At 42.5% G+C, this 24,105-nt stretch overlaps 1 protein-coding gene across 2 annotated transcripts in view; it reads left to right on the plus strand.

Annotated features, from left to right (window-relative positions):
- Positions 1-24,105, plus strand: part of CUX1 (cut like homeobox 1) — a 615,616-nt gene that overhangs the window by 289,608 nt on the left and 301,903 nt on the right. For both annotated transcript variants that reach the window (XM_082244943.1, XM_082244942.1), the window contains exons 7-8: positions 5,670-5,746; positions 12,063-12,129. In XM_082244943.1, the coding sequence (XP_082101069.1) occupies positions 5,670-5,746; positions 12,063-12,129 (144 nt within the window). The remainder of the gene's footprint in view (positions 1-5,669; positions 5,747-12,062; positions 12,130-24,105) is intronic.

Raw genomic sequence — 24,105 nt, forward strand, 5'->3', positions numbered from 1 at the left:
TGTAACAAAAAAAAAAATTGGGATAACTTTTTGGTTACGTTTTTTTTTTTTTATTCATTAAAGACTATTAATTGCGTTTGAAAGACTGCTGCGCAAATACAGTGTGACATAAAATATTACAACAATCGCCATTTTATTCTGTAAAAAATATATATAAAATGTTTGGGGGTTCTAAGTACTTTTCTAGCAAAGAAAAATGATTTTAACTTGCAAGCAACAATTGTCAGAAAAATGTCTAGTCTTTAAGAGGTTAAACTTCCTTTCTCCCTGGCAGAGGGAAGGGAAAGATACAAATGTAATCATTTTGTTTATAGTTACTGGGAGACTTAATGCTGATAGGCGTTTGCCGGGAGGCTTTTTTTTTTTTTCCACAGCTGTTCTCTCTGCTATGCAGCTATGCAAAGAATCGAGCATATGTCAGGTTTAGATCGTCAGGGGGGGTGAATCGAGATCGCGATTTTCATACGATTAATCGTGCAGCTCTACCACCTAGTTGGACTATCTGGGTCTGTTCTAGACTCGCTCTCATCTAGGGTGTTCCTCCCATGGGACGAGTTCCAAAATCTGTCCACATGATACCTCTGCAAGAGAGGTCCTTGCTATGTGAAGCGAGGATCCACAGTCTCTAGACAATCTGATCCTGTTGAGCCGGGGTACGAAAAGGTCCCTGCTTCGGTGACTTCGCTCTCCGCTGCTTCGACAGAGTGAATTTTCCTTCCCCTGTACTGGACAGTGGTCACCATGGATGCCAGACTGTCCGGGTGGCGTGGTGTGTTTTGACACAGATTGTGTTCAGGGGGTCTGGGCTCTGAAGGCATCCAGACTACCGATTGATATACAGGACATCAGGTGTTTCATTGGTGGTATCTCTGGTGGGTAACTCCCAAGTTGATTCTGTTGGCCTCTCGTTTTTGCCAGTCTTGGTACGCAGATCTGTTACAGTTGGTCGTCGATCTTCTTTGGAAACTTCCTCTTAGAGGAGATCTGTTGACTCAAGGGCAATCTTCCATCTTGCTGTACAGTCACTGGCTTTAATGACTGTCGAAGCTGTCAAAGCCAAGTGCTGCAGGCTAGAGGGTTGCCTGAATCGGTGATTCCCACACTGGTGCAAGCTAGTAAATCTACTTTTAGGTAGATTTACCATCGCCTTTGAGGAGTGTACTTTGCGGATGTGAATCCCCTGGGGCTCACTCTCACTCTTTTTTGGTGATTTGGAGTTGGTTTCCTCCAGCGAGGTGTTGAACAGCACCTGGCCTTGGGTACCATCAAGGACCAAGTTCGACCATTGGCGGTTGCTTTCTGTGTCTTTTGGCTACGCCTTCTGTAGTCCGCACCTTTGTTCAGGGGGTTCGCCACTTGGCTCCCCCCAGTACAGTCTCCGTTGCCCTTGTGGGATCTCAACTTGGTGCTGTCGGCTCTTCAGTAACCGCCATTGGAAAGTATTTGCAATCTTTCTCTGCTTACATTGTCCCAGAAGGTAGCCTTTCTTGGTGGCTTTTTTCTTTGTACTGAGGGTGTCAAAGCTGGCAGCTGCTTTGTTGTTCACCTTACCTGGTGGTTCACGGATATAGAGTGGTGCTTCGTACCTGCCGGTTTCCTTCCTATGGTCGCCTCTGGTTTCCATTTAAATAAAAGCATTGTGTTGCTTTCCTTGTGTTCGAAGCCTAAGCACCCTAGAGAGATTGCCTTACATTCTTTCGATGTGATTCGGGCAATAAGGGTGCACCTGGCGCCGACTGAATCATTCCAAAAAAATTGGATTCCCTGTTTGTCCTTACGGATGGTTCCTGTAAGGGGCTGGCAGCATCTGCTGTGACCTTTTCCATTGGATCAGGCAGACGGTGTGCAGGCCTTTTGTATTAAAGGTCTTTTAACAGTTTTCCTGTTAAGGGCGCTTAGTGCCTCTTGGGCCCTCCGCCATCTGGCGTCAGTGGTGCAGGCAGCCACCTGGTCGTCCATGCACACTTTCACAAAATTTTCTAGGGTAGATATGTTGGCATCTGTTGATGCCCCCTTTGGCCGCAAGGTTTTGCAGGCCGCTGTTGGAGAGGATTAGTCCTCTTTGAGTGTGAAAATTTTTGCCAGGGGAGCTCAAGTTGTTTCCTGGTTGAGCTCCTGTTTTGCCTGGTTGGCTATGTTTAGCCTTTGGGAAGTATGTTTATTGCTGTGTTCTTCCCACCCCTCATGTTGACACTGCTTTGGGATGTCCCAAGGGTCAAAAGATATGGAGCTGTGTCCGTCAAAGAACGAAAGAGAAAACTGGATTTTTGTCTTACCATAAAATCCTTTTCTCTGATGTTCATTGGCGGACACAGAACCCGCCCCTCTAATGAGTTGGGGGTTATGTTGTTCTGACACTGTTACAAAACTTAAGAGCTAGAGCAGGAAGTGGGAGTATACCCCCTGGGACTTCCCTATGGGCGTAGTCAAACTTTTTTCCACCTAGTGTCCTACTCCTATGAAGAGAAGCATAACCCAAGGGTCAAAAAAGATATGGAGCTGTGTCCGTCAATGAACATCAGAGAAAATGATTTTACGGTAAAACATGAATCCAGTTTTTGCTGGTTATGTATGTATAGAGTAACTTTTAGATCTTCCATTCGAAGGGAACCAGTTGCAACATGCAAGAATCTGAGTTTTTAAACCTAAAAATTTATCATAACGTTTTCTACTTTGAGTCTGACACCTCAGTATGAATGTTTGGGTAAAAGGTCACTCGAAATCTGCCAGTTGCTTGAACTTGCATACACTGTCTCTCAACCTCACTGTATCTCAACTTCACTTAACTAGCAGCATGTACTAGGCTTTTTTTCCCAATCAACAGAGCAGGCTGAACAAAAAAGGTTTAGGTCCGAGACGCTGTACTAACAATCTGATGTTGGTACAGCAACCACCCCTGCTGTTCTGACAGCGGAACAGTCCCCCTCCAGAACACCCTGGTCTGCGCTTTAGAGAACATGGTTAGTCCACAACAAAGACCCCCTATTAGATGAGGTGCCACATCCCGGTGTTCAATCGTACAAAAGAAAGGAAATCCCCTAAGGGGTTGGGACTTTTTAGGCATGCAAAACAGAACAAAAATTGATAAAAAAATATTATCGTTTTATTGTACATAAATAGATTAAATCTATTTATGTACAAAAAAAGGATAATATTTTTTATCAATTTTTGTTCTATTTTGCGTGCCTAAAAAGTCCCAACCCCTTAGAGCAGTGGTCCTCAACTCCGATCCTCAGGGCCCACTAACAGGCCAGATTTTAAGTATTACCTTGGGGAGATGCAGACTAGAGTACTGCAATCACTGAGCAGCAAATTATATCACCTGGGATGTATTTCATTTATCTTGCAAACCTGGCCTGTTAGTGGGCCCTGAGGACCAGGGTTGAGGACCACTGCCTTAGAGGATTTCCTTTCTTTTGTACCAGTCTGCACTTTAAGCCATTGGCTGAGAGCGCTGACCGGGAGCCAGTCGGCAGACCTTTTTCGGTCATGCCCCTTTGACATAAGCTGGCCCGGCTGCAGGCCGTGTGTACGGGGCTTAAGGCAGACTGTAAAAAATTCAATAAAAATTAGCTGATACTCCCATCCACACATTCAATGTGGATGAGGGAATTCTTCCTGCTGAGCTATTCTATTCTGGTGGGGGGGGGAGCCTTCCCCACCAGCAGAATAAAATGATCAGTGTTGTTGGCTATAGCTAGCAGCACTGATCGTTTCTGTACAACCAGGTAACCAATACATGGATCAACATTCGGCCTGTTCTACTGAACTGGCCCTGTTTTGATTCATGTATGGTTTAAGTAAGGGCAACATCACTCAACGTTCTTGTGAGATCCTGGCAAACTGAAAATCTAAGGAGAGTTCACTTCTGCACACTGCTGGAGTGCATACACATGAGACTTTGGATCTTCAGATTTTTTAACCATTTGGTGGTTACTTGCTGCAGACTGCAACATCCACATTATACATAGATATTTCTAGATTAGAAACTAGAGGGCGCTCGCTTAGTGGCTCAGTGCAATTTCTCAATTCACTTACTACTCCCTGTTATCAGCCACACAACGAATGTTTTGTTTTCATTGAGTCAGCCATATCCCAGATATGTATTGTTAGGAGCAGTAAGGCACAATCGTTATGTAGTCCTGCAAAGCAACAACCAGAGCCTGCATATGTAATGAACAAAAATAGTTGCCCAGCATAGTACAGTATATATATATAATTACAAGAAAGTCCACCACTTTTTATGTTTATTTAAACATAGAAAATATCATATAGTTCTTTAATAGGAAATATTTTAATTTGCCACAATTAGCCAGCATGTGGTAATGACCTCGAGAGTGTAGGACATTGTTACTTTGATGACTAGACTCCCTTACCATGGAAGAAAAAACTGTTGGGCAACTGTTGTCCATCTTCTGACTCACTATCTATTATTTACATAGATAATCACATACACGCAAACACGCATACATATTTTAGAGTACTGTATTTTTCCCTGGAGTAAATTTCTCTATGAAATATAGTGAATGATTACATTAAATCATGTTGGGGAACCTCTTCTCCCATCTCCGTGTAGACATCCTGTCTTAATTTCCACATCTTTTACTTATGCTTATTGTGATGTATTGTGCAGGTAAGGAATGCAAAATACCCCCGGGAAAACATACTAGGTACTGAGCAGTTTAACCCTGAAAACCTGGACAGTAATTCTATCACATTGGAAAAAGGATCACAGCACATAAAACAAAGTGAAAGGCATGAATTGCTTTGACCTCTTTGATCCTTGGTACTGTGGTATAGGCCAAAGTTAGGAGTTCCTGTGCTTGTATAATGTAGATAATTGTCTCAAAATTTCTTCCACCTGCAGCAAATTAAGCAATACATTTTAATGTCAATATTGACACTTATTCGTAATTTTTTATTTTTTTTTCATAATAGACTTGCTTTTGTATAGATGACTGTTTTGCCTCACCATCGTCCCTTGCAATCTTATATGTTAATTACCACACCTATTTCTCCAAGAGCTCTGTAGGTTGCCTTACATGTGCTCATCATATACCTGATCTCAGGATATCAGCATACCTGCATCTCTGTATCTGTAAATGACAGGTTTGGTCTGTCACTTGGTGGAGGCTTCTCATCTTCTCACTTGCCAGTTAATTTCTTAATCCTCAGAAATAAAAAAAAATCAATTCTGGCAATAGGGAGACTAGACAAAGGAGGTTCTTTATAGTACCGAGGAACCAATATTAGTAAGTCATGGGAAACCTCAGTCAATGTGTTTGCTAGACACGGTGAAACAGTGAATCCACGGCTGGTACTTGTACAACACTTTTATTATCATTACTTAATAAAGATTGAAAGAGATGGACAGGAGAGGCTAAGTCATGTTGTAAAATCTCCCTATCTTTTGACAAGCTGTTGCCACTTGACAGCTCATTTTGTACCAGGTATTCATCTATGTTCTCAACCTTTAGTGAACAGAACCTAGGCTCAATCCCCTTTTCTGTGGCATATGACATCAGGTACAAGTTGACATCAGTTGTTATATGGTCCCTTTTTACTGGATCAATATATAAACATGCAATATTACTGTCTGTCTGGCCAACAAGCCATAAACGTTCTTGTCTATAGTCATTCATTTATCCTCTAATGTAATTTATTTTCAGAAAACTGCAAGAGACTCAGATGTCTACGTCTTCCAAGCTGGAGGAGACTGAACACAGAGTTCAAGTTCTGCAAGCAGGTTTGATGACTTTGTGAATTTTAGTGGGCTGGGGAATTGTTTATTTTAGTTGGAATCTACAGTATATGGAAATGAAAAAAATGAATACTTTTTTTGATTTGCTGTTTTTACTTACCAAGTAATTGCTACCTTCTCTGCACAAAGAAAAAGAGTACACCTTCACGTCCGAACCATATCCGTTTTCTGCTACTGATCCGTATGACTTGTAGTTGGCACTGTATCTATTTGTTTACATGCACAACAGCTCATTTTGCTATTGGATGTTGTAAACCCTACTAGCATTGTTCGTTTCCTCCAAATAGAGATAACACTACTTAGGGCTTGTTTATATACACTATTTTACCAAAAGTATTTTGATGCCTGCCTTTATACGCACATTAACTTTAATGGCATCCCCGTCTTAGTCCTAAGGGTTCAATATGGAATTGGCCCACTCTTTGCTGCTATAACTGTTTCAACTCTTCTGGGAAGGCTGTCCACAAGGTTTAGGAGTGTGTCTATGGGAATATAAATGACCATTATCTCAGAAGGGCATTTGTAAGGTCAGGCACTGATGTTAGAAGAGAAGGCCTGGCCCGCACTCTGCCCTTTAATTCATCTCTAAGGTATTCTATTGGGTTAAGGTCAGGCCAGCCAAGTTCCTCCACCCCAAACTAGCTCATCCATGTCTTTATGGACTTTGCTTTGTGCACTGGTCCAAATCATTTGGTGGAGGATAGATTATGGTGTTGGGTTGTTTTTCAGGGGTTGGGCTTAGCCCCTTAGTTCCAGTGAAGGGGACTCTTAAGGCGTCAGCATACCAAGACCCTTTGGACAATTTCATGCTCCCAACTTTGTGGGAACAATTTGGGGATGGTCCCTTCCTGTTCCAACATGACTGCACACCAGTGCACAAAGCAAAGTCCATAAAGACATGGATGAGCGAGTTTGGGGTTGAGGAATTTGACTGGCCTGCACAGAGACCTGAACTCAACTCGAAAGAACACCTTTGGGATGAATTAGAGCGTAGACTGTGAGCCAGGCCTTCACGTCCATATCAGTGCCTGACCTCACAAATGTGCTTCTGGAAGAATTTTCAAACATTCCCATAGACACACTCCAAACCTTGTGGACAGCATTACCAGAAGAGTTGAAGCTGTTGATCCCCCCTGAACACTAATGCTTATTAGTGTTCAGGGGGGATCCTCCTGGGGAACTACAAGCGATAGCCGGCTGAGGTTTAGCATTGGATAATCTAGATTCTTACAGGTCTGTCCAGAGCGGAGCCTACCGGTCCATGGTATGGTGAGTAAATGCAACCCCCCCCATATCCCTTAGTGGTATTGGGAGGGGAGACGTGGGCCCACTCCTGGGGATGATAGGACTGGTGCTTCCTAAAAGATCCCCCTGGCTTGTCAGGATGCCTGGCCCTGTGCCTTGCCCCCCTCCCCCGCCACCTGCCCTTATTGTGGTTTTCGCCTGGGGGTGCTATTGCTTATATTTAAGGGGGACTCTGCATAGCGCGGTGATCGGCTGTGGGGAACGCGCTCAGCGCTCTTAAAGTGACAGTACACCTGTTTTTTTTTGTTTTTTTTTTTTTACTAATTATGGAGTCCAAGGCAGTGGTTTCACCCTCAGACCCCCTTAGTGCGACTACCCGACCTTCCGGATCGCAGTTGCTGGCTGCGATTTCAGCAGCACTGGAAAGCCTGGCGACCAAGGTCGATTTTATCATGAAAAGGTTAATAGCCAAAAACGACCGCTGCCTTCACCGTCTTTGGTGGGGTCCTCTGATTCAGAGACTGATATGGTCGCCACAGATGTCCCCCTCCTTGAGGGATCGCTGTCCTCGCAATCGGAAGGTAAAGAGGACCTGTTCTCTTCAGCTGCAGTGCGGGAACGCGCTTTGGTGGAAGCCCAGATTGTTTTAGTAAGGGAAATTTTAAAAATGGCAGATGAGCCCACACCGGCAGGGACACGGGTGTCCTTTGGCTCCTGCAAAACCCAAAAATCAGGCAAGGTTTTCCCTTGTCCGGAGAATTTTCATGATATTGTTAATGAACAATGGCAGCACATCAAGCACGTACTAGTAGTGCCTAAGTGCTTTAAATGCCGTTATCCCTTGGCTGAGACGGTCTTGATCCGTTGGAAGGTACTGGTCCCGGTATCGGCCTTGTTGCGCCAAAAAGGGATTGTGATCCTGGGATATCTGGACGATCTCCTATTGAGAGCAGACTGACACTCGGCTCTGTTGGGCGACCTGTCAATTACAGTTCAGACCCTTCAGGAAATCAGGTGGACTATCAATTTCAAAAAATCTGCTCTGACGCCTTCGGTGAGGTTGGATTATCTGGGGCTGACTCTAGATTCCCCCTTGGCGAAAGTCTTTCTTCCCCTGGAAAAACTTCAGAAGTTGCAGGGAGAGTGATCTGGTTGCTGTTGGAAACCAATCTGTCCTCCCTACGGACCTGCAAGAGAGGCCTGGGTCTGATTGTATCAACCTTCGAGGCGGTTTCGTTTGCTCAGTCTCACTCGAGACCTCTGCAAAAAGAGATTCTTGCCAAATGGAACAGGGTTCCACAGTCTTTAGACAAAATGGTACGCTTGAGCCAACTCACGAGGTCTGCTCTATCCTGGTGGATCCAGTCACCAGCATTGTGTCAGGACAAGTCCTTCCTACCACTGTATTGGACAGTGGTCACCACGGATGCCAGGTTGTCAGGCTGGGGTGGAGTGCTGGGGAAGCTCTGTGCCCAGGGGACCTGGTCAACAGAGTTCCATACTGATCAATATTCTGGAGCTCAGAGCAATCAAGCTTTGCCTGATCCACTGGACAAATCGGTTACGCGGTTCTCCGGTTCGGATCCAATTGGACAAAGCCACGGCTGTGGCTTACATTAATCATCAAGGGGGCACCAAGAGTGTCCTGGCGGCCAAGGAGGTGGCCGAGATTCTGGTATGGGCGGAAGACATTGTTCCCGCTCTTTCCGCAGTCCACATGCCGGGTGTGGAGAATTGGCAAGCAGATTACCTGTGTCATCAGGTGCTGGATCAAGGAGAATGGTCTCTTCATCCGGAGGTGTTTCATCTCCTATGTGTCTGGTGGGAAACTCCGGAGGTAGACCTGTTTGCATCCCGCCTCAACAAATAAGCTTTTCTCCCTAAGGTGGTGTCTGATTTCCATCTAAATAAAGACATTGTGTTGCCTTCACTCTGTCCTAAGCCTAAGCATACCAAGGAGATTGCCCTCTCTGGATGTGATTCGGGCGATAAAGGTTTACCTGACGGTCACTGAGTCTTTTAGGAAATCAGATGCTCTTTTTGTCCTTACTGAGGGATCTCGTAAATGTTTGGCTGCGTCTGCTGCGACTATATCCAGATGGGTTAGGCAGACGGTTGTTTTAGGCTTATTCATTGAAGGGTCATTCTACTAGAGTGCGGAGTGCCTCTTGGGCTTTTCGCCTTCAGGCCTCAGTAGTGCATGTTTGTAAGGCGGCGACTTGGTCGTCTGCGCACATTTTTACGAATTTCTACAAGGTAGATTTGTTGGCATCTTCGGATGCATCCTTTGGCCGCAAGGTTTTACAGGCTGCTGTTTAAAAGAGACTTGTTTGTTTCTCTTTAGGGGCTTTTTTTCTTTCATGGTTGAGCTCCCGTTGTTCCTGGTTGAGCTTCATGTTACCCAGTTGGCTAGGTTTAGCCTTTGGAGTTTACGTTAATTATTTGATTTGCGTTCTTCTCACCCCTCATGCCTACACTTCTTTGGGACGTCCCGATGGTATAAGAAACATAGGAGCTGCGTCTGTCAATGGACTTCAGAGAAAGAGGACGATTTGGTTCATATTTTGGGACTAGGTTAGTATAGTAGCTGGGGGCCACGTTGTGGATGGCTTTATAAGTCATTGTTAGTAGCTTGAATTTAATTTGTTTGATAAGCAAGTCAGTGGAGGGATTGGCAGAGAGGTGTAGCAGACACCGAGCGGTTTGCAAGGTTTTATTTGCAAAACACAAAATACTGTAGTAATTTGTAGCAACCAATCAAAAATGTCACAAGAAAATACAAAATACCAAACCACCTAGAAAAAAAATGGATTTTTGTAAGAATTTACCGTAAAATCCTTTTGTTCCTCCCAAGACCACCTGCTCTTTTAATTTCCTCATCGCCTCATCCCACACCCGCCCCCAGGGCTTCTCTAGAGCCTCTCCCATCCTCTGGAATTTTCTACCCCAATTTGTCAGACTATCTCCTACTCTGTCCACTTTGAAAATCCCTGAAAATACATCTCTTCAGAGAAGTTTATCTGACCCCCACCTAACAACTGCAGATGTTTTTTCTCCATCAGCCCATCCCCCACAGTTCTTACGTTTTTGTATCTTATGACCCTCCCTCTTAGATTATATGCTCCAACAAGCATGGCTCTCTGATTCCTACTGTATTATATTGTATCGTAATTGTACTGTCTATCCTCATCTGGTAAAGCCCTGCATAAATTGTCGGCGCTATAGCAATCCTGTATAATAATACTAATAAAATGTAATTTTTTTACATGATTAAAAATTAGGCACCTGCATAATATGTGCTTCAGGGTTCCATTAACCATTTAAAATGCACTTCCCTTTTCTTCCATATAAGATATTTTAAGGTAGGGCAGTGTGATATACAATGTGGCGAACAAAATGCATTACCTGCCTTGTCTTTTTATGCTTGTGTAGGCCCCTGAAGCGTCTGCTGTGACCATTGGAAAGTCCTATTTCGTTTGGCATCATGTAGTTACTCTGCATATAGTGACACCTAGTGCTGTGTCAGTGTGGCCATAGACAGCAGTTACAATAAGCACATTTTGAGCATTTTCCTTTGAAAACAGTGGAGACCTATAATAGATCTAAACCCAATCGCTAAAATATATAAGCTTTTTGTTAATCTCATCTCAAACATGATTCATTTTTATGTGCTTTAAATATACAGTGTTCGTTAAAATAATACTTTGTGATCCAGCTAGGAAGGATCTTGTTCATAGAAACATGACGGCAGAAGTCCTTCACGTCAGCCCATTTTATGTTTGTCCCAAGCATGCTTGAAGCCATTTACTGTTGACTGGCTCAATACCACTACTGGAAGTTTATTCCAAGTATCAACTACCCTTTCAGTAAAATAATACTTTCTAAGATTAGTTTTGAATTTTCCTCCAGTTAGTTTGAGGTTATGTACCCCTGTTCTTGATTTTGGTTTCATAATGAAAAAACTGCCCTCCTGAACCTTATTCACCCCCCTAATGTATTTAACAGTTTCAGGCATGTCTCCCTTTTCCCTTCTTTCCTCCAGACTGTACATATTAAGTCCATGAAGTCGCTCGCAATAGGTTTTATCCCCCAGACCTCTGGACTCGTTCTGTCTTATCAATATCTTTTTCTAAGTGAAGTCTCCAGAACTGGACAGGGTATTCTAAATGAGGTCTCACTAAAGATCTACAGTTTATGCACTTTATGACACATAGTGTTATCGGTCTCCCAGTTGTCCTCCTGCCTTGTTGGCCTATCGCATGCACCCCTGGTAGAGACTACAAGCTTCCATACTGGCTCCTTCTGCGCAGCCATGGCCCACCATTGTCACTATCAGCAAACTGGTCTAAACAATAATGTGCAGTCAGGGTCCTTTCACATGGGCTTTCCACCCGGCGGACTCCGTTGTGCTCAGCGGGAATCGATCCCCTGATTCCCGCCGAGCAGGCGGATGACAGGGCCGTCTCCGCTTACTTTGCAGAGACAGACCTGTCAGATCCCCACTCCCCTCTAGGGGGGGTTAAGATGAAAACGGACCGCCTGTCTGTTTTTATCTGATCCGATCCTCCAGATGGATGGAAAATAGGGTTTCCATCCATCTGAATTTCACAGAGTGCATCAGATTGGATATCAGCGGGTGTCAGCGGACATATGACCGCTGACATCCGCTGCTCCATAGAGGTACATGGAGCTTCTGATCAGGTCCGCCTAAAAAAACTGACAAGCGAACCTGATTGGAAATCCTGTGTGAAAGGGACCTTAGTGTATGTAGACCGAAAGTGACTAAAAGATTGCAGCAGTGAGGTGAAAAACAAGATTTTATTTTTAAAATTTCATTTTTGTACACAAACCATTGGAAAACTAAATCTCATCCAGTTAGGATCTAGATCCACTTTATTAAAATGGAACGCTGCAGCATTTTACTTTATCACCACTCTGTTTCAAAATGAAATTCAGCAACATATTTAAAAAGCAAAGCTTCTGGAAACATGTCACTATATGGGTGATGCGTATCACAAAAACTTTTTCATAACACAATGCTTTTTTTCTTTTGTAGCTTTGGACAAATCTCAGACATCACTATTTGACCTGAAAGCAAAGTATGATGAAGAGATATCAGCAAAGTAAGCGCTTATTGATTTTCTATATGCTCCGTTTTAATTTCCTGGTTTATGCAGCAAAACCAGCACAATGCAGCCCTTTCTGGAGGGAAAAAATGACAAGCTGGTTTGTTTTTTTTTTTACTAAAATACAGAGATTCTAAAGATGCTAAATTACATTTGTGATTCTCTCAGTGTAAAATGTATCCTTCACTGCTATCCCTCCTAAATGTCCAAATTATTTATGGTCTGTTTAAAAGTGAACTCCTCTTACTGATTTTGCCAGTTGTTTTATAGCCAAAATTGTGTTTATTACTTTTGGACCCCTAACAGGCTTTATTGTTGTCTGTGTCCCCGCTAATTAGATTCACACTTTTTTTGGTATTGTCACTGCTACTGGAATTAATGTAGAATACAAAATGTTACATTTGTCTCCAAAACAAGAGGTAAAATCTTTGTGATGGTTCTGAGTGGAGAATTCCCCCTACTTGTACAGCTTTTCTCTCACTTCATGTTGCATTCCTGCCAAAGAAAGTGAAGGGGAATCTTCCATATGTCCCACAGACAGCAGAAAATAAACTGACAGGGATTTTAACCCTTTCCTACTCTCTAACCCACCCCCCCCCCCCCCAAAAAAAAGTTTTGGTTTTACATAACTTTAAAGGCTAACTCCATGTTTTTGTGAAATTTAAATACATAGTTTGTTTAGACCAGTTTACTTCACTAACGCATGCAGCAGCTGTCAGCACTGTATGAACTGTATGTAGCCTCGGCTACATACATGCTGTGCTTCGGCAACGGGATGCCGTCCAGCTACTGGAACAAAACAAGTCAGGTTGAGCGCTGTCAAGTTATTCACAGGAAGCTTTGTATCTTATGAATGTATAGAAATGTCTGATTGATGAGGCAGAGATTGGAACGTCATCAACCACATCTATGCCTTAGCCAATCGGAGGAAGCCTTGTTTTCATTTTGAAAATACAGAGCTTCCTGTGATTTGCTAAGCGCTGCCCAACTCTACTTTCTTCCGGTAGCAGAATGGGAAGTCCCCATCCCGCTGCTGGCACACAGCACTATATACTGTAAATGAATGCTACATACAGTTTTACAGCGCTGACAGCCAATGCATGTGTTAGTGAAGAAAATAGTTGGCTTGGACCAGCTTGGTCAAAACAAACTATTGAAATTTCCCTAAAACATGGAGTTAGGCTTTAATGATATGAACAACATTGGCCTCACCCTGCCTCCCTATTGGTGAAAGCCATATTGTGGAATCTTTTCATTTACATTGTCAGTCCAGTTAACACTAATATCTTAGTTTTGCTTTGATGTCTGCAGGTTTAATCTCTGAACTCTCTCCCAGATACTGTATAGAAAGAAAATTGGTTTGTTGGATAAACTAATAGATACCTGGTATGACCAACCTCCAATCCCGAGTAATACAATTAAAATACAACAGGGATAGTGGGACGCCCCTCCTGGGGAGTGGGGTCCCAGCTACGCCTCTCCCAGATACTGTGCTGGCAGGATTTATGCCACATTGTTCTCAGTGCTGCCCACAAACTGCAGCTTTTAAAACAAGGGTTACCTCTCTCATAGATTATTCAATTTTCTTGTATATTTTTTCTTTAGTTTTACCAAAACCATATAATATGAGGTCAAACCTAAACACTTTCAATTTATATGCAATCAGACAGGCCCTTGCACTATATAGCTGAGGGTAAATCTAAAGGAAATTGAATAAGGAATTTGTATAATGTATGGCCAGCTATAGATTTTTTTTTATTAGGGAATGCAGAAGGTACAGTGATTTAGTTATTTTGTTTAACAGTGTTGGATGAACTATCCCTTTTAAGTCTATAGGAAATACGGATAATCACTATTTTGTAATCCTCCCTCTTTTTATTTATATGGGGATATTGAAGGTTGAAAAGAATATTATTAGATATTATGTCTGCGACTAGCTTGTGACCAGCATGCCTGTGTAAGCAGTTCCATCAGTTGTGAAGGCCATATATTGTTATTATCGTGCTAATAAATGGAATTCCCCAGGTCAATTACATTGGTTTCCAGGGTTGCTAGGCAACGATCAGATGTTTCCTGCCCATTCAGAGATAAACCTGTGCAAGAAGTGGTTTCCTCAGACGTCATGCTTACTAATATAATGCGATTATCAACATGCCGCTTAGAAATTTAAATATCCTGCAGCACTCAGATCTTCTTCTTTTGTGTTTGTATCCTGTCAAGAAAACAGTGTTTTTTCATCGAAAAAAAAAGAAAGAAAACTTTTTTGCTTTTAAAATAAATACAGAATAGATTAAAACAAAAGTTCAGTGAACCAGTTATATTTAAATTAAGTCTTTAAAAAAGACTTTATTAAAAAATATTCTACTTTTTTCCCTCAAACTGGACTTCATGGAATTACCCACCACAAGCTGATACTACTCTTATGGTTTCATGTTTTTTACACCCATCCACTCATACACCCCATCTTATAACTTCAGAAAGAAGATTCCTGCACTGTTATTTCTTCTGCTCCCCACAGTATAGTTTCTCCCAGTCCACCTGCTAAATCCTCTTCTATGTAATACAAATGAAAGGTCCAAACGTGAGAGAGAGACTCCACAGTAATGGCTGTGACAAGTGGACAGGCCTGTGGGCTCTTGTCTGGGTAACCCTCAGTTGCAGCCTCCTAAAGATGTAAGAAGCCATTATATAATTCAATGCCCTGGTGTCTGTTCCAACCTGGCATAACAGTTGTAGTGGAAGATGATTGGCTGATTGTCTCAATGCAGCCTTTCTACATTGGATGTTCCACCTGAGACCAACTGCCTTGGATATCAGGAAGCTTGTCTTTTCCAGAACAACTGGAATGTAGAACTGAAAATGACAAAAAATGACCAATCTGCTAAATTAGATTTTTCGAATGTCATGTCACATTTGTCACTATGTAGGATTTTCTCATCTCATCTTTCAGGTTTGTCTTTTCTCTGATTTAAGTGCTCTCACAATTCTAAGAGCTTGAGTTATTTGAGATCACTTTATATAGAAACACAAGGTACCTTCAGCCTCCACTGCTTACTATTTTAGGGAGTACTAAATGTGCTGTCACAACTCAACTATTCACAGTTATGGTCTTAGACCATTTTAAATGTAAACCAAGTCAGGGGTGTTGCCCACAGTGTCCAATTACAGTGGTTGTAAAGTAGAGTTTGTTTTGCTATACTTAACTGTTTTGCACAATGGTATTGCACAGAGTCATCCCTTACCTCGGTTTTGGAGGTCCCCTGCTGGCGCTTTCTGCTCCTTCCTTTTGTGGGTGCCCTATAGCAAGCCATGTGCTATTTGGGCACCTTTGCAAGCACGCTTCTTAGCTGGGCTGCGTGCATACATGGACACAAACAGCGCAACTTGCCTATGCTCCCTGCTCCCTCCCCATAGGATTTGACTATCAGCAGCAGGATCAGGAATTCTATACTGGCTTCTTACATCTGTAGGAGGCTGCAACTGAGGGTTACCCAGACAAGGCCTGTCCACCTGTCACAGCCATTACTGTGGCCAGCAATTTGTCCGGCTTCTGTCAAATGTGCATGCTGGAAAACCAGCAGCCAACTGACTCCTGAACAGCGCTTTCAGCCAATGGCGCCTAATCAGAGTGTTCTGGTGGGGGTAGGGGCAGTCCCCCTGTCAGAATACAATAGCTCAGCAGGGGCGATCTTTGTGAAGACTAACTTTGCATAGTTAGTATAGCAGCCCTGACCGGAGCTGGCAGTTTTTTATTGTTCAACAACAGAAAAAAGGGAAAAGTGTGTACCAGGCTTTACGTTGCTTATTCAATGCAAATTGATGGTGTTTGCTGATAGTCCCCCATGAGCAGTTAAGTCACCAACCTATTTCCTTTCATTACCCTTCTGCTCTCTGAGCACTGGCCACTGGCTTCATTGCTGAAATGGAGTGGAGTTTTGGGTATGGGTACGTTACAGTGTTGGGGCCTGAGCGGTAAATTGCCGGGTTCAGCCGCTGTCACATAAGGAGGGCCTAACCAGGGTGGACCCCTGTGGCAGAAAGGTGGCAAGGGTGTATGGATCCGGGAGTATACCATGCTGGGGGGGGGGGGGGTAGGCTGGCTATCAGCAGACACTTGACAAATTGACGAGATTGACGGAGATCTGATTTGTTGCTTTAGGTTTCTGCAGTTTGCAGAATATCATTGCACTTTGCAGTGTGCTTTTCATTGTTTTTTTTTCTCCCTTTTTTTGGTTAGTGTCAGCGCGCTTCACTCTCTGTCCTGTTTTCTTCCCTTCTGATATCTTGATAGCGTTTCTCTTCCTGAGTTATCTAAGATAAATAGATAAAAGGTGATCAACCCTGTTGGTTTTCGTGTCATCTCATCCTCCTTTCGTCAGCCTCTTACCCTGAAGCGCTGCAAAATTTTCAGTCATGGTGTAATGCACACTTGAATTTTCTCATTATCTGCCAGTGCTCTAAAAAATATCTCTTGCAAATCGTGTAACCTTGGGGGATATAAATATAAAATAAAATGTATATCTACAGTTTAACCCAGAAGCCATAAAAAAACGCATTGACCTTTATTAAGATCACATAAGTTTAATGTAAGAGAGATTTTTATTTACAAGCTATCGCGCATATAATGGAAGGGAAGCAGCTTGCCTCTATCTTCCAGTAAATTCACAGGAAATGTCAGCAAGCAATAATAATAACTGGCAAGTCATAAAAGTAATACATAGTATTTCTTTATACAAATAAAGAATTTCATTTTACAGTAGCTTTTAAAGGGTACCTGTCTGCTACTTTCAACAAGTTGATAAAGGGCTGTTTCGGATCCTTCTGGTTACTCATATAAAATCTTTATTTTACAAGTACGACATTTAGTGGCATACTGTTTGGAGGGCATGCTGGGCTTTTTAATTAGAAAGCCAATCCCTGCCTGCATACTTGACTGCAGCTTCTGTATAACTGGCAAGGTCAGAATATCTTATCTTTTCTAGAAGATAAGAAAGAAGTCTGTAATCTCCTTATTTTATTTTACAGTTGTAGCTAACTTTTGAGTTTGTATAAGACCCCTGTTCTACTTAGACCTTGCCACCTGCTGGTTGCAAGTGGTAAAGATGAAATATCGATACATGTGGAATTTTCCTATTTATTTTGATTATAAGTTAAAAAATTTAAACTTTTAAAAATACTGAATAAAGTATGAAAACATCTCTAGATACTCTAAATTGTATTACATGAAGAGTTTTTAAGGTTTTGGAGGGGCAGTTGACAGCATATTTGTGCTCCTCCAATACAAAGGATCACAGTACACAATAAGAAGGAAATATATAATTTCACACCTTCTCATTTTAAAACACTTTCTTTTTCCATTAAGGCCAGCCATAGACGGATCGAAATTTGGCCAGTTCAGCATGATCCAGACAAATATTTGCCCGTGTATGGGCAGCCTGGTTGTACTAAAGTTGGTCCATCAATCGACTTCAATACAACCAACCTGTTGGTTTTTTTTGGCTATAGCTGCCAGCAGTGATCATTGTACTCTTACAACTGGGAAACCTACTGCTGTCAAAATACGATAGCATTGCAGGAGGGATTCCCCCATCAACACTGACTGTGTTGATGTAGGAATCAAGCAGTTTTCTTTCATGGTTGAAGGAAAGAAAATTGTATAATGTATTGCTTGCTTAGATTTCTGTTAGAGAAAGGGTGTACTCAATGTCATTGATGGTTTCAGTGTGGAGTAAGGGCGTTGTTGCTAGACAGAGGAATAGCAGCAGTAGGCTCGGTGTTGCCGTAAAGCAATGGAAAGTCAGACTATGGGATGGGTATGCCGTTCCTTCAGAGCGCTTGCGCCAGTGATGTCACTAGCTGCATCTAAAGTAAAAACCTCCTAAACAATGCATGTTTAGGAGATATTTACTGTAACTCTGATGTGGACATCAAAGAGATGGAGTAATATCAGACATCTTGTGGTGACTGCCCTTAGGCTAGCCATGCACCAGTAGATTTTTGAATGAATATTGTAATAACATTTGTACGAAAATTCTCAGTACATTTGAAGACTTTGTGAATGTCGTTTGAAAGTACTTTAAAATTTTGTTTGCTTTTAGCATTTGATTTTGGAATAATGGACTTTCCTGAACGAGAACCACATTCACTGTAAGAAATGTGTTAATTTGAAGAAAAATTTCATCCTGCTTTCTCAAATTTTCTTTTCACTGTGGTTCTTAAAATGAAAAATGTTGAACAATATTCTACTAGTGTATGACAAGCCTTAGACAGGATTTTTAGGCTTCATTCACACCTGGGCGTTTTTGAGTGTTTTTCAGCTCCAAAAACGCTCAAAAAAAACGTACTAAAACGCCCAACAAGTAAAACCACATTCATTTAAATGGCCCCTGGTCACATCTGAGCGTTTTGCAAAACGCCTGTAGCTGAAAAAAGTACATGAGCTTCTTTTTGGGCTGATTACCAGCGTTTTTGATAGAGGTCAATGCCTGCCTCCAAAAACGCCTGAAAATCGCTGTAAAAAAACGCGCTAAAACGCTACGCTCAAGTGTGAATGCAGCCTTACTGCTGAAAGACTGATATGGAATACTGATGATCACAGAGGGAGCTATGTAGCTACAAGAAACAACATAAAACAAGTTCTAGGCTGTGTCTTTCATAGATGGGTTAGATGGGGGCTGCTCCATGTGCATATGATAAGCTCCGCATTAAAACATAAAAATATAGACATGATTTAAACAAAGCTTGGTTTATTTGGGAGTACAAGGGTGTGGTCTGTTTTGACCTGAATTTCCAATTACGAATACTGGCAAGTATGTAATTTCAGTATGCAGTTAATACAGCTAAATCCTTTAATAAAAGTCACTTATAAAATAGTGCCGTTTAATGGTATGTCATAAATTGTGGAGATACCTTTTAAATCATTTTCTGGTTTGGGTAGTTTCACCAATGTTGGTCTCATGTGGTCATTTAAAGCGGTAGTAAACCCCATAAAAGAATTTAAAAAAATGGGCGCTGGCAGTTTAGGTCATAATGTGCTAGTATGCATCGCATAATAGCACATTATGACAGACTTGCATGAAAATGAAGCCTTCCAGTGGCACGCTGTCACAGCTGAAGGAGCTTCCATCTTCACCCAGTCGTTTTTTTCCGAGTTTGCGGGCTTTGGCGATGTGAATGGCTGAGCCGGGAGCATGTGTACAATCACTGTTTACAGCACGGCTCTGAAGGAAGGGCACGGGTATGCCATTCCTTCAGAGGGCATGCACCAGTGACATCACCAGCTAAAGTAAATATCTCCAAACAGTGCTTATTATAGGCTTACCTATAGGTAAAAATCATACAAGGGAGTTTCCTCCCACTTTAAAGTTATTAGACAAGCACAGCAATACTGCCTCTGTCACCATGTAGAATACTTAAGGAAGCAATACATAGATCAAGAAGATTGGTAGATTCAATCTGCAAAGCATGCAGGGAATCCAGAAAGTTGTAGAAAGAGATTACCAGCAGATAGGCAGCACTCACAACATTTTTCAAGTAAGCTTATATTAAATTGTTTGTATTGGTTTTATATTGAATTTTTTGTATTGGTTTTACAATGCTGATGTTCAAAAATGAAACGTGTATGCTTTGACCTTAGGACTCCTTTAATTATGGTAATCCTAACTTCCCAGCCCCCTCCTTAACATAACATAGAAGGGGAAAACATCAGTTTTGGAGTTTTTAAAACCTAGCAAATAAAAAAGCAGGCAATCATTTTTTTTTAAATATTTTTGAAGATATGCCATGTGAATGGGAACATTTAACAAATACATGTTATCTCAATTTGGCTGCAAAATTGGAAAGGCCGAGTTCACACTGAGGTGGTGAGGGAACCACAGTGATTCCTGCGGGACCACATCATAATCGCAGGCAGTTCACACTGCACTCTGCGAACCGCTGCTGGTGTCAATATAAAGTTAATGACACCCCCAAATCAGTTTGCAGAAGACAGTGAGACCTGTGAAATCAGATGGAATCGGATCGCATGGGTCTGAACACCCATGAGATCTGATTCCAGTGCAGTAAAAAAAAAAAGGATCCTGCACCTTTTTGGTGCGAATCCAGTGCGAATTGAGCCTAACATAATCAACATGCCTTTGATGAGTTTTGCCGTCACTGAATGAGAGCAAGTACAAACGAGTGCATGCGCAGTAGAAAAGTCACATGTGATTGCTCATGGGACATGTAGTCCCATGTGAAGGGCACCAGGAAGTAACTGTGGGTGCGCTTTCCAATTAGAAGTTGAGAAAAATCAAAGCACAACCTGGAAAGAGCAGTGTATGATTTATAAAGGTAATAAAGTTTAAAAATCAACAAGATCGCTGCGACGACAGTTTTTGAACACACGAAGTGATGTTATATTAAGAGGTTATTTTTAGGATTGTTACTTTAGTTGAAAATTGTATGATATGATCAAGCTACTATGCTTTTATTGGTGGGAGACTGGCTCATTTTGCTTTGCATTTTAGCAGGCAAGAGACTGAGATCATTGGATGGTGTAAATAATTTGTTGGGAACATGAAACAAAACCTTTTTGTGTAAAGCACAAATTATTACTTGGTGGGAACTTGGAAGTCTGACTCAAGTTAAAAGCAAACCGCTAAAGCAAATATGTAAACTATTTACTTGCTAAAGGATTTGTAATTCTGTTCATCCAGTCTCGTGATCCAGGTATATTCCAGGCAGCACAGCCAGGTCCTAATATGCATTAAACCTTTTTGCGAACTATTCTTCATTTGAAGCTAAACTCTAGGAAAAATTCAGCACTGTATCATTAAAGGAGTTGTAAAATCATAAGGTTTTTTTTATCCTAATGCATTCTATGCATTGAGATAAAAAGCCTTCTGTGTTCAGCAGCCTCCCCAGCACCCCATAATACTTACCTGAGCCCCATCTCTGTCCAGCAATGTCCATGAGTTCCTTGGCCGTCCGGGACTCTCCCTCCTGAATAGCTGAGACACAGCAGTGGCCCCATTGGCTCCCACGGCCTGTCAATCAAAGTCAGATAGCCAATCAGGAGAGAGAGGGAGCGGGGCCGAACCACAGCTCGGTGTCTTAATTGACACGGAGCTGCATCTTGGCTCCCACGGCCTGTCAATCAAAGTCAGATAGCCAATCAGGAGAGAGAGGGAGCGGGGCCGAACCGCAGTTCGGTGTCTTAATGGACACACGGAGCTGCAGCTCGGCTCGGGTGCCCCCATAGCAAGCTGCTTGCTTTGGGGGCACTCAACAGGAAGGAGTGGCTAGGAGCCGCGAAGAGGGACCTGAGAACAGGAGGAATTAGGCTGCCCTGTGCAACTGTGCAAAACCATTGCACAGGGCAGGTAAATATAACATAACATGTTTTGTATATTATTTTAAAATAAAAAACGAGACTTTGCAATCTCTTATGTACAGCTGTACATGTAGTGTTTTTTTTTTTTTTTTTTTTTTTTGTTTTTTTTTTATGCAAGCAGTGTTAATACCAAAATTGGACTTGGTGTAAACCTCTTGCTATATAGTATAAACCGCAAAGCCTGTAGAGGGGTAAAGAGAAGCAGAACATGGAGCATACTGATACTGAGAGAGCAGGGCAACAGAAAGACGAACTCATCAGTGTGCGGTTTCTCTTTTCACTGTTCGGTCACAGAATGGGGATGTGGAAAAGATCTGTAAGTGAAAACTCATCCGAAAGAGATCAGGTCCCCTCCCCTGCTAGACAGGGTTGTGCTATGGGGCCTGTGATTGAATGATGGTGGAGCAGCAGCTCACTGATGAGATAACCACTCTGCTTTGTCCTCCTGTCGGGCAGCTTCCAGTGTTAGAGCGGATCGTGTGTCCATTTGTGCAAGCGCAGCAGCCCATTCATTTGAACTTTGCGAGAAAGACGGGGCAGAAGTCTGTGACCATTTTTTAAAAACTCTGCTGCACAGAACAGAATGGTTCTGCGGCACCATGTGGTTTTGCGCATGTTTTTCAATTTGTGGTGACGCCATTAAGAATAATGCCATTAAATCTGCAATAAAGTAGCGCGTTTTGCCTGTGGATAGGGAACACGCGTGATTTTGCACGCATTCCTGACCTGCACATATGTGAACCTAGGCTTAGGTTGACAATATTGTTGAATGTAATTAAGCTTTAGTGGTTTCTTTTGCTGCACCTTCTTATGCCAGTGGGTGTGCTTCTGTCCAGGGTATTACAGGAAGTCTGTATAAAACAATACACATCCATAACTGGATTATGTTTTTTGATGTATGCCTAGAGTTCAGCTTTAGGCTAGCGACACACTATATCACTTAAAGATGATCTGAGAGTTGGCAAAATGATTCCCAATGGTAGACTTGCAGATCCAGTAATAAAAAGATTTCCTGAATCTTAACTTTTGGCAACAATATGGCATTGTATTTCCTTCATATTTTCTCACTAGAACTCTGGCCACATGCAGCCTCTGCTGTGGTATGTTGCTATGTAGCTATTTGAAGACCCCAGCAGTGATTAGTAAGAGTGGGAGCATTCATATTAAAGTCTGAAGTCCTATGTAACATATACCAGATCTGACTATCTCCAGCTCTGTCTTCAAGTCCCAAGCCCTACATGTTGCATGTTCACAGTCTTTAACAATCTCGTTTAGTATGTCTGAATTCTGATTGAGCTGCATATACTAAATATTATGTGCACCCCTTGGCACTGTCAGGGGCCATATTTTACACCCCCCTATACCTCAAAAAATGGAAACCGCTGTTTTAGTGTACAACCTGATCCTTGCCCCAACTTTTTTTTTTCTTCTATATACTTGGTATAGGGATTAAACGATTCCAGCAGCTAGATAGCCAGAGCACTGAAATAAAATGTAAATCATTTTTATTGTCGATAGAAGCACACATTTCCTGGCCCCATAAAATTGTGGCTTTTGGATTAAACTGGCTCTCTTGCCATGCAATCGTAATTTGTCCAGTTCTGATTAGGGATGCACCGATCCGATATTAGGATCGGATATCGGCGCCGATACTGCCACAATAGCTGGATCGGTAAAATTAACCTATCCACGGGCCGATCCAGTTTTGCTGATTCCCGGCTCAGCCATCCCTTACATGGTGTAGTAGTAGTAGTAGTATGGGATGGGAGCCGCTACTTCCTGTATAGGTCCAGCTCACAGGCATAGTGATATCAGATGCACTCCGCCTGTGAATAGAGGAGCCATACACATGAAGCAGCGGCTTTGCTCTGTACTGCAGCCGCGTGCTTTATGTGTGTAGTTCCGGATCGGTAACGGTATCGGCAGATACACAATGCCAGATATCGGTATCCGGACAAAGAAAATTCTGATCGGTGCCCCTAGTTCTGATAATCTGTCTAATCAGGCTCCAGTTAGAGTTAAAAAGAAATAATTGGAACCATTCTATTATCACTTGTAGTAGCCTTAATCTCAGATATTATTAAAAAACTGCTTTCTTGTACGTTATATGCAATTCGATGTCTGCCTTCGCAATCAGATTTGCACAAGAGAAATGACAGCGGAATCCTATTGGTGAAACCCGTTGCTTGTTTTCCTGTAGTTGTAAAATACAGCCTGAGAGGTATCTCATACACTAGATGGGTTATTCTTAACCACTTCCCGCCCGCCCTATAGGCAAATGACGATGGGAATGTGGTTGCATTAGCCTGACTGGACGTCATATGACGGCGGCAGGATAATGCGCTCTGCGCGCCCCCGGGAGGCGCGCAGTGCGGCGATTGGTGATGCGGCGTGTCAGTCTGACTCCCCGCATCTCCGATCTCTGTAAAGAGCCTACTAATGTAGGCTTTTTACCATGTGACCAGCCGTGTCCAATCACGGCTGGTCACATAGTACACAGGAAGAGCCGCTGATCGGCTTTCCTCAGTACGCGCCTGACAGGCATGAGTAAAGGAGCGCCGATCTGTGGCTCTCCTGACGGGGGGTCGGCACTGGTAATC

This window comes from Pelophylax lessonae (assembly GCF_965119305.1).
Source record: "Pelophylax lessonae genome assembly, chromosome: 2".
Classification (NCBI taxonomy): Eukaryota; Metazoa; Chordata; class Amphibia; order Anura; family Ranidae; genus Pelophylax; species Pelophylax lessonae.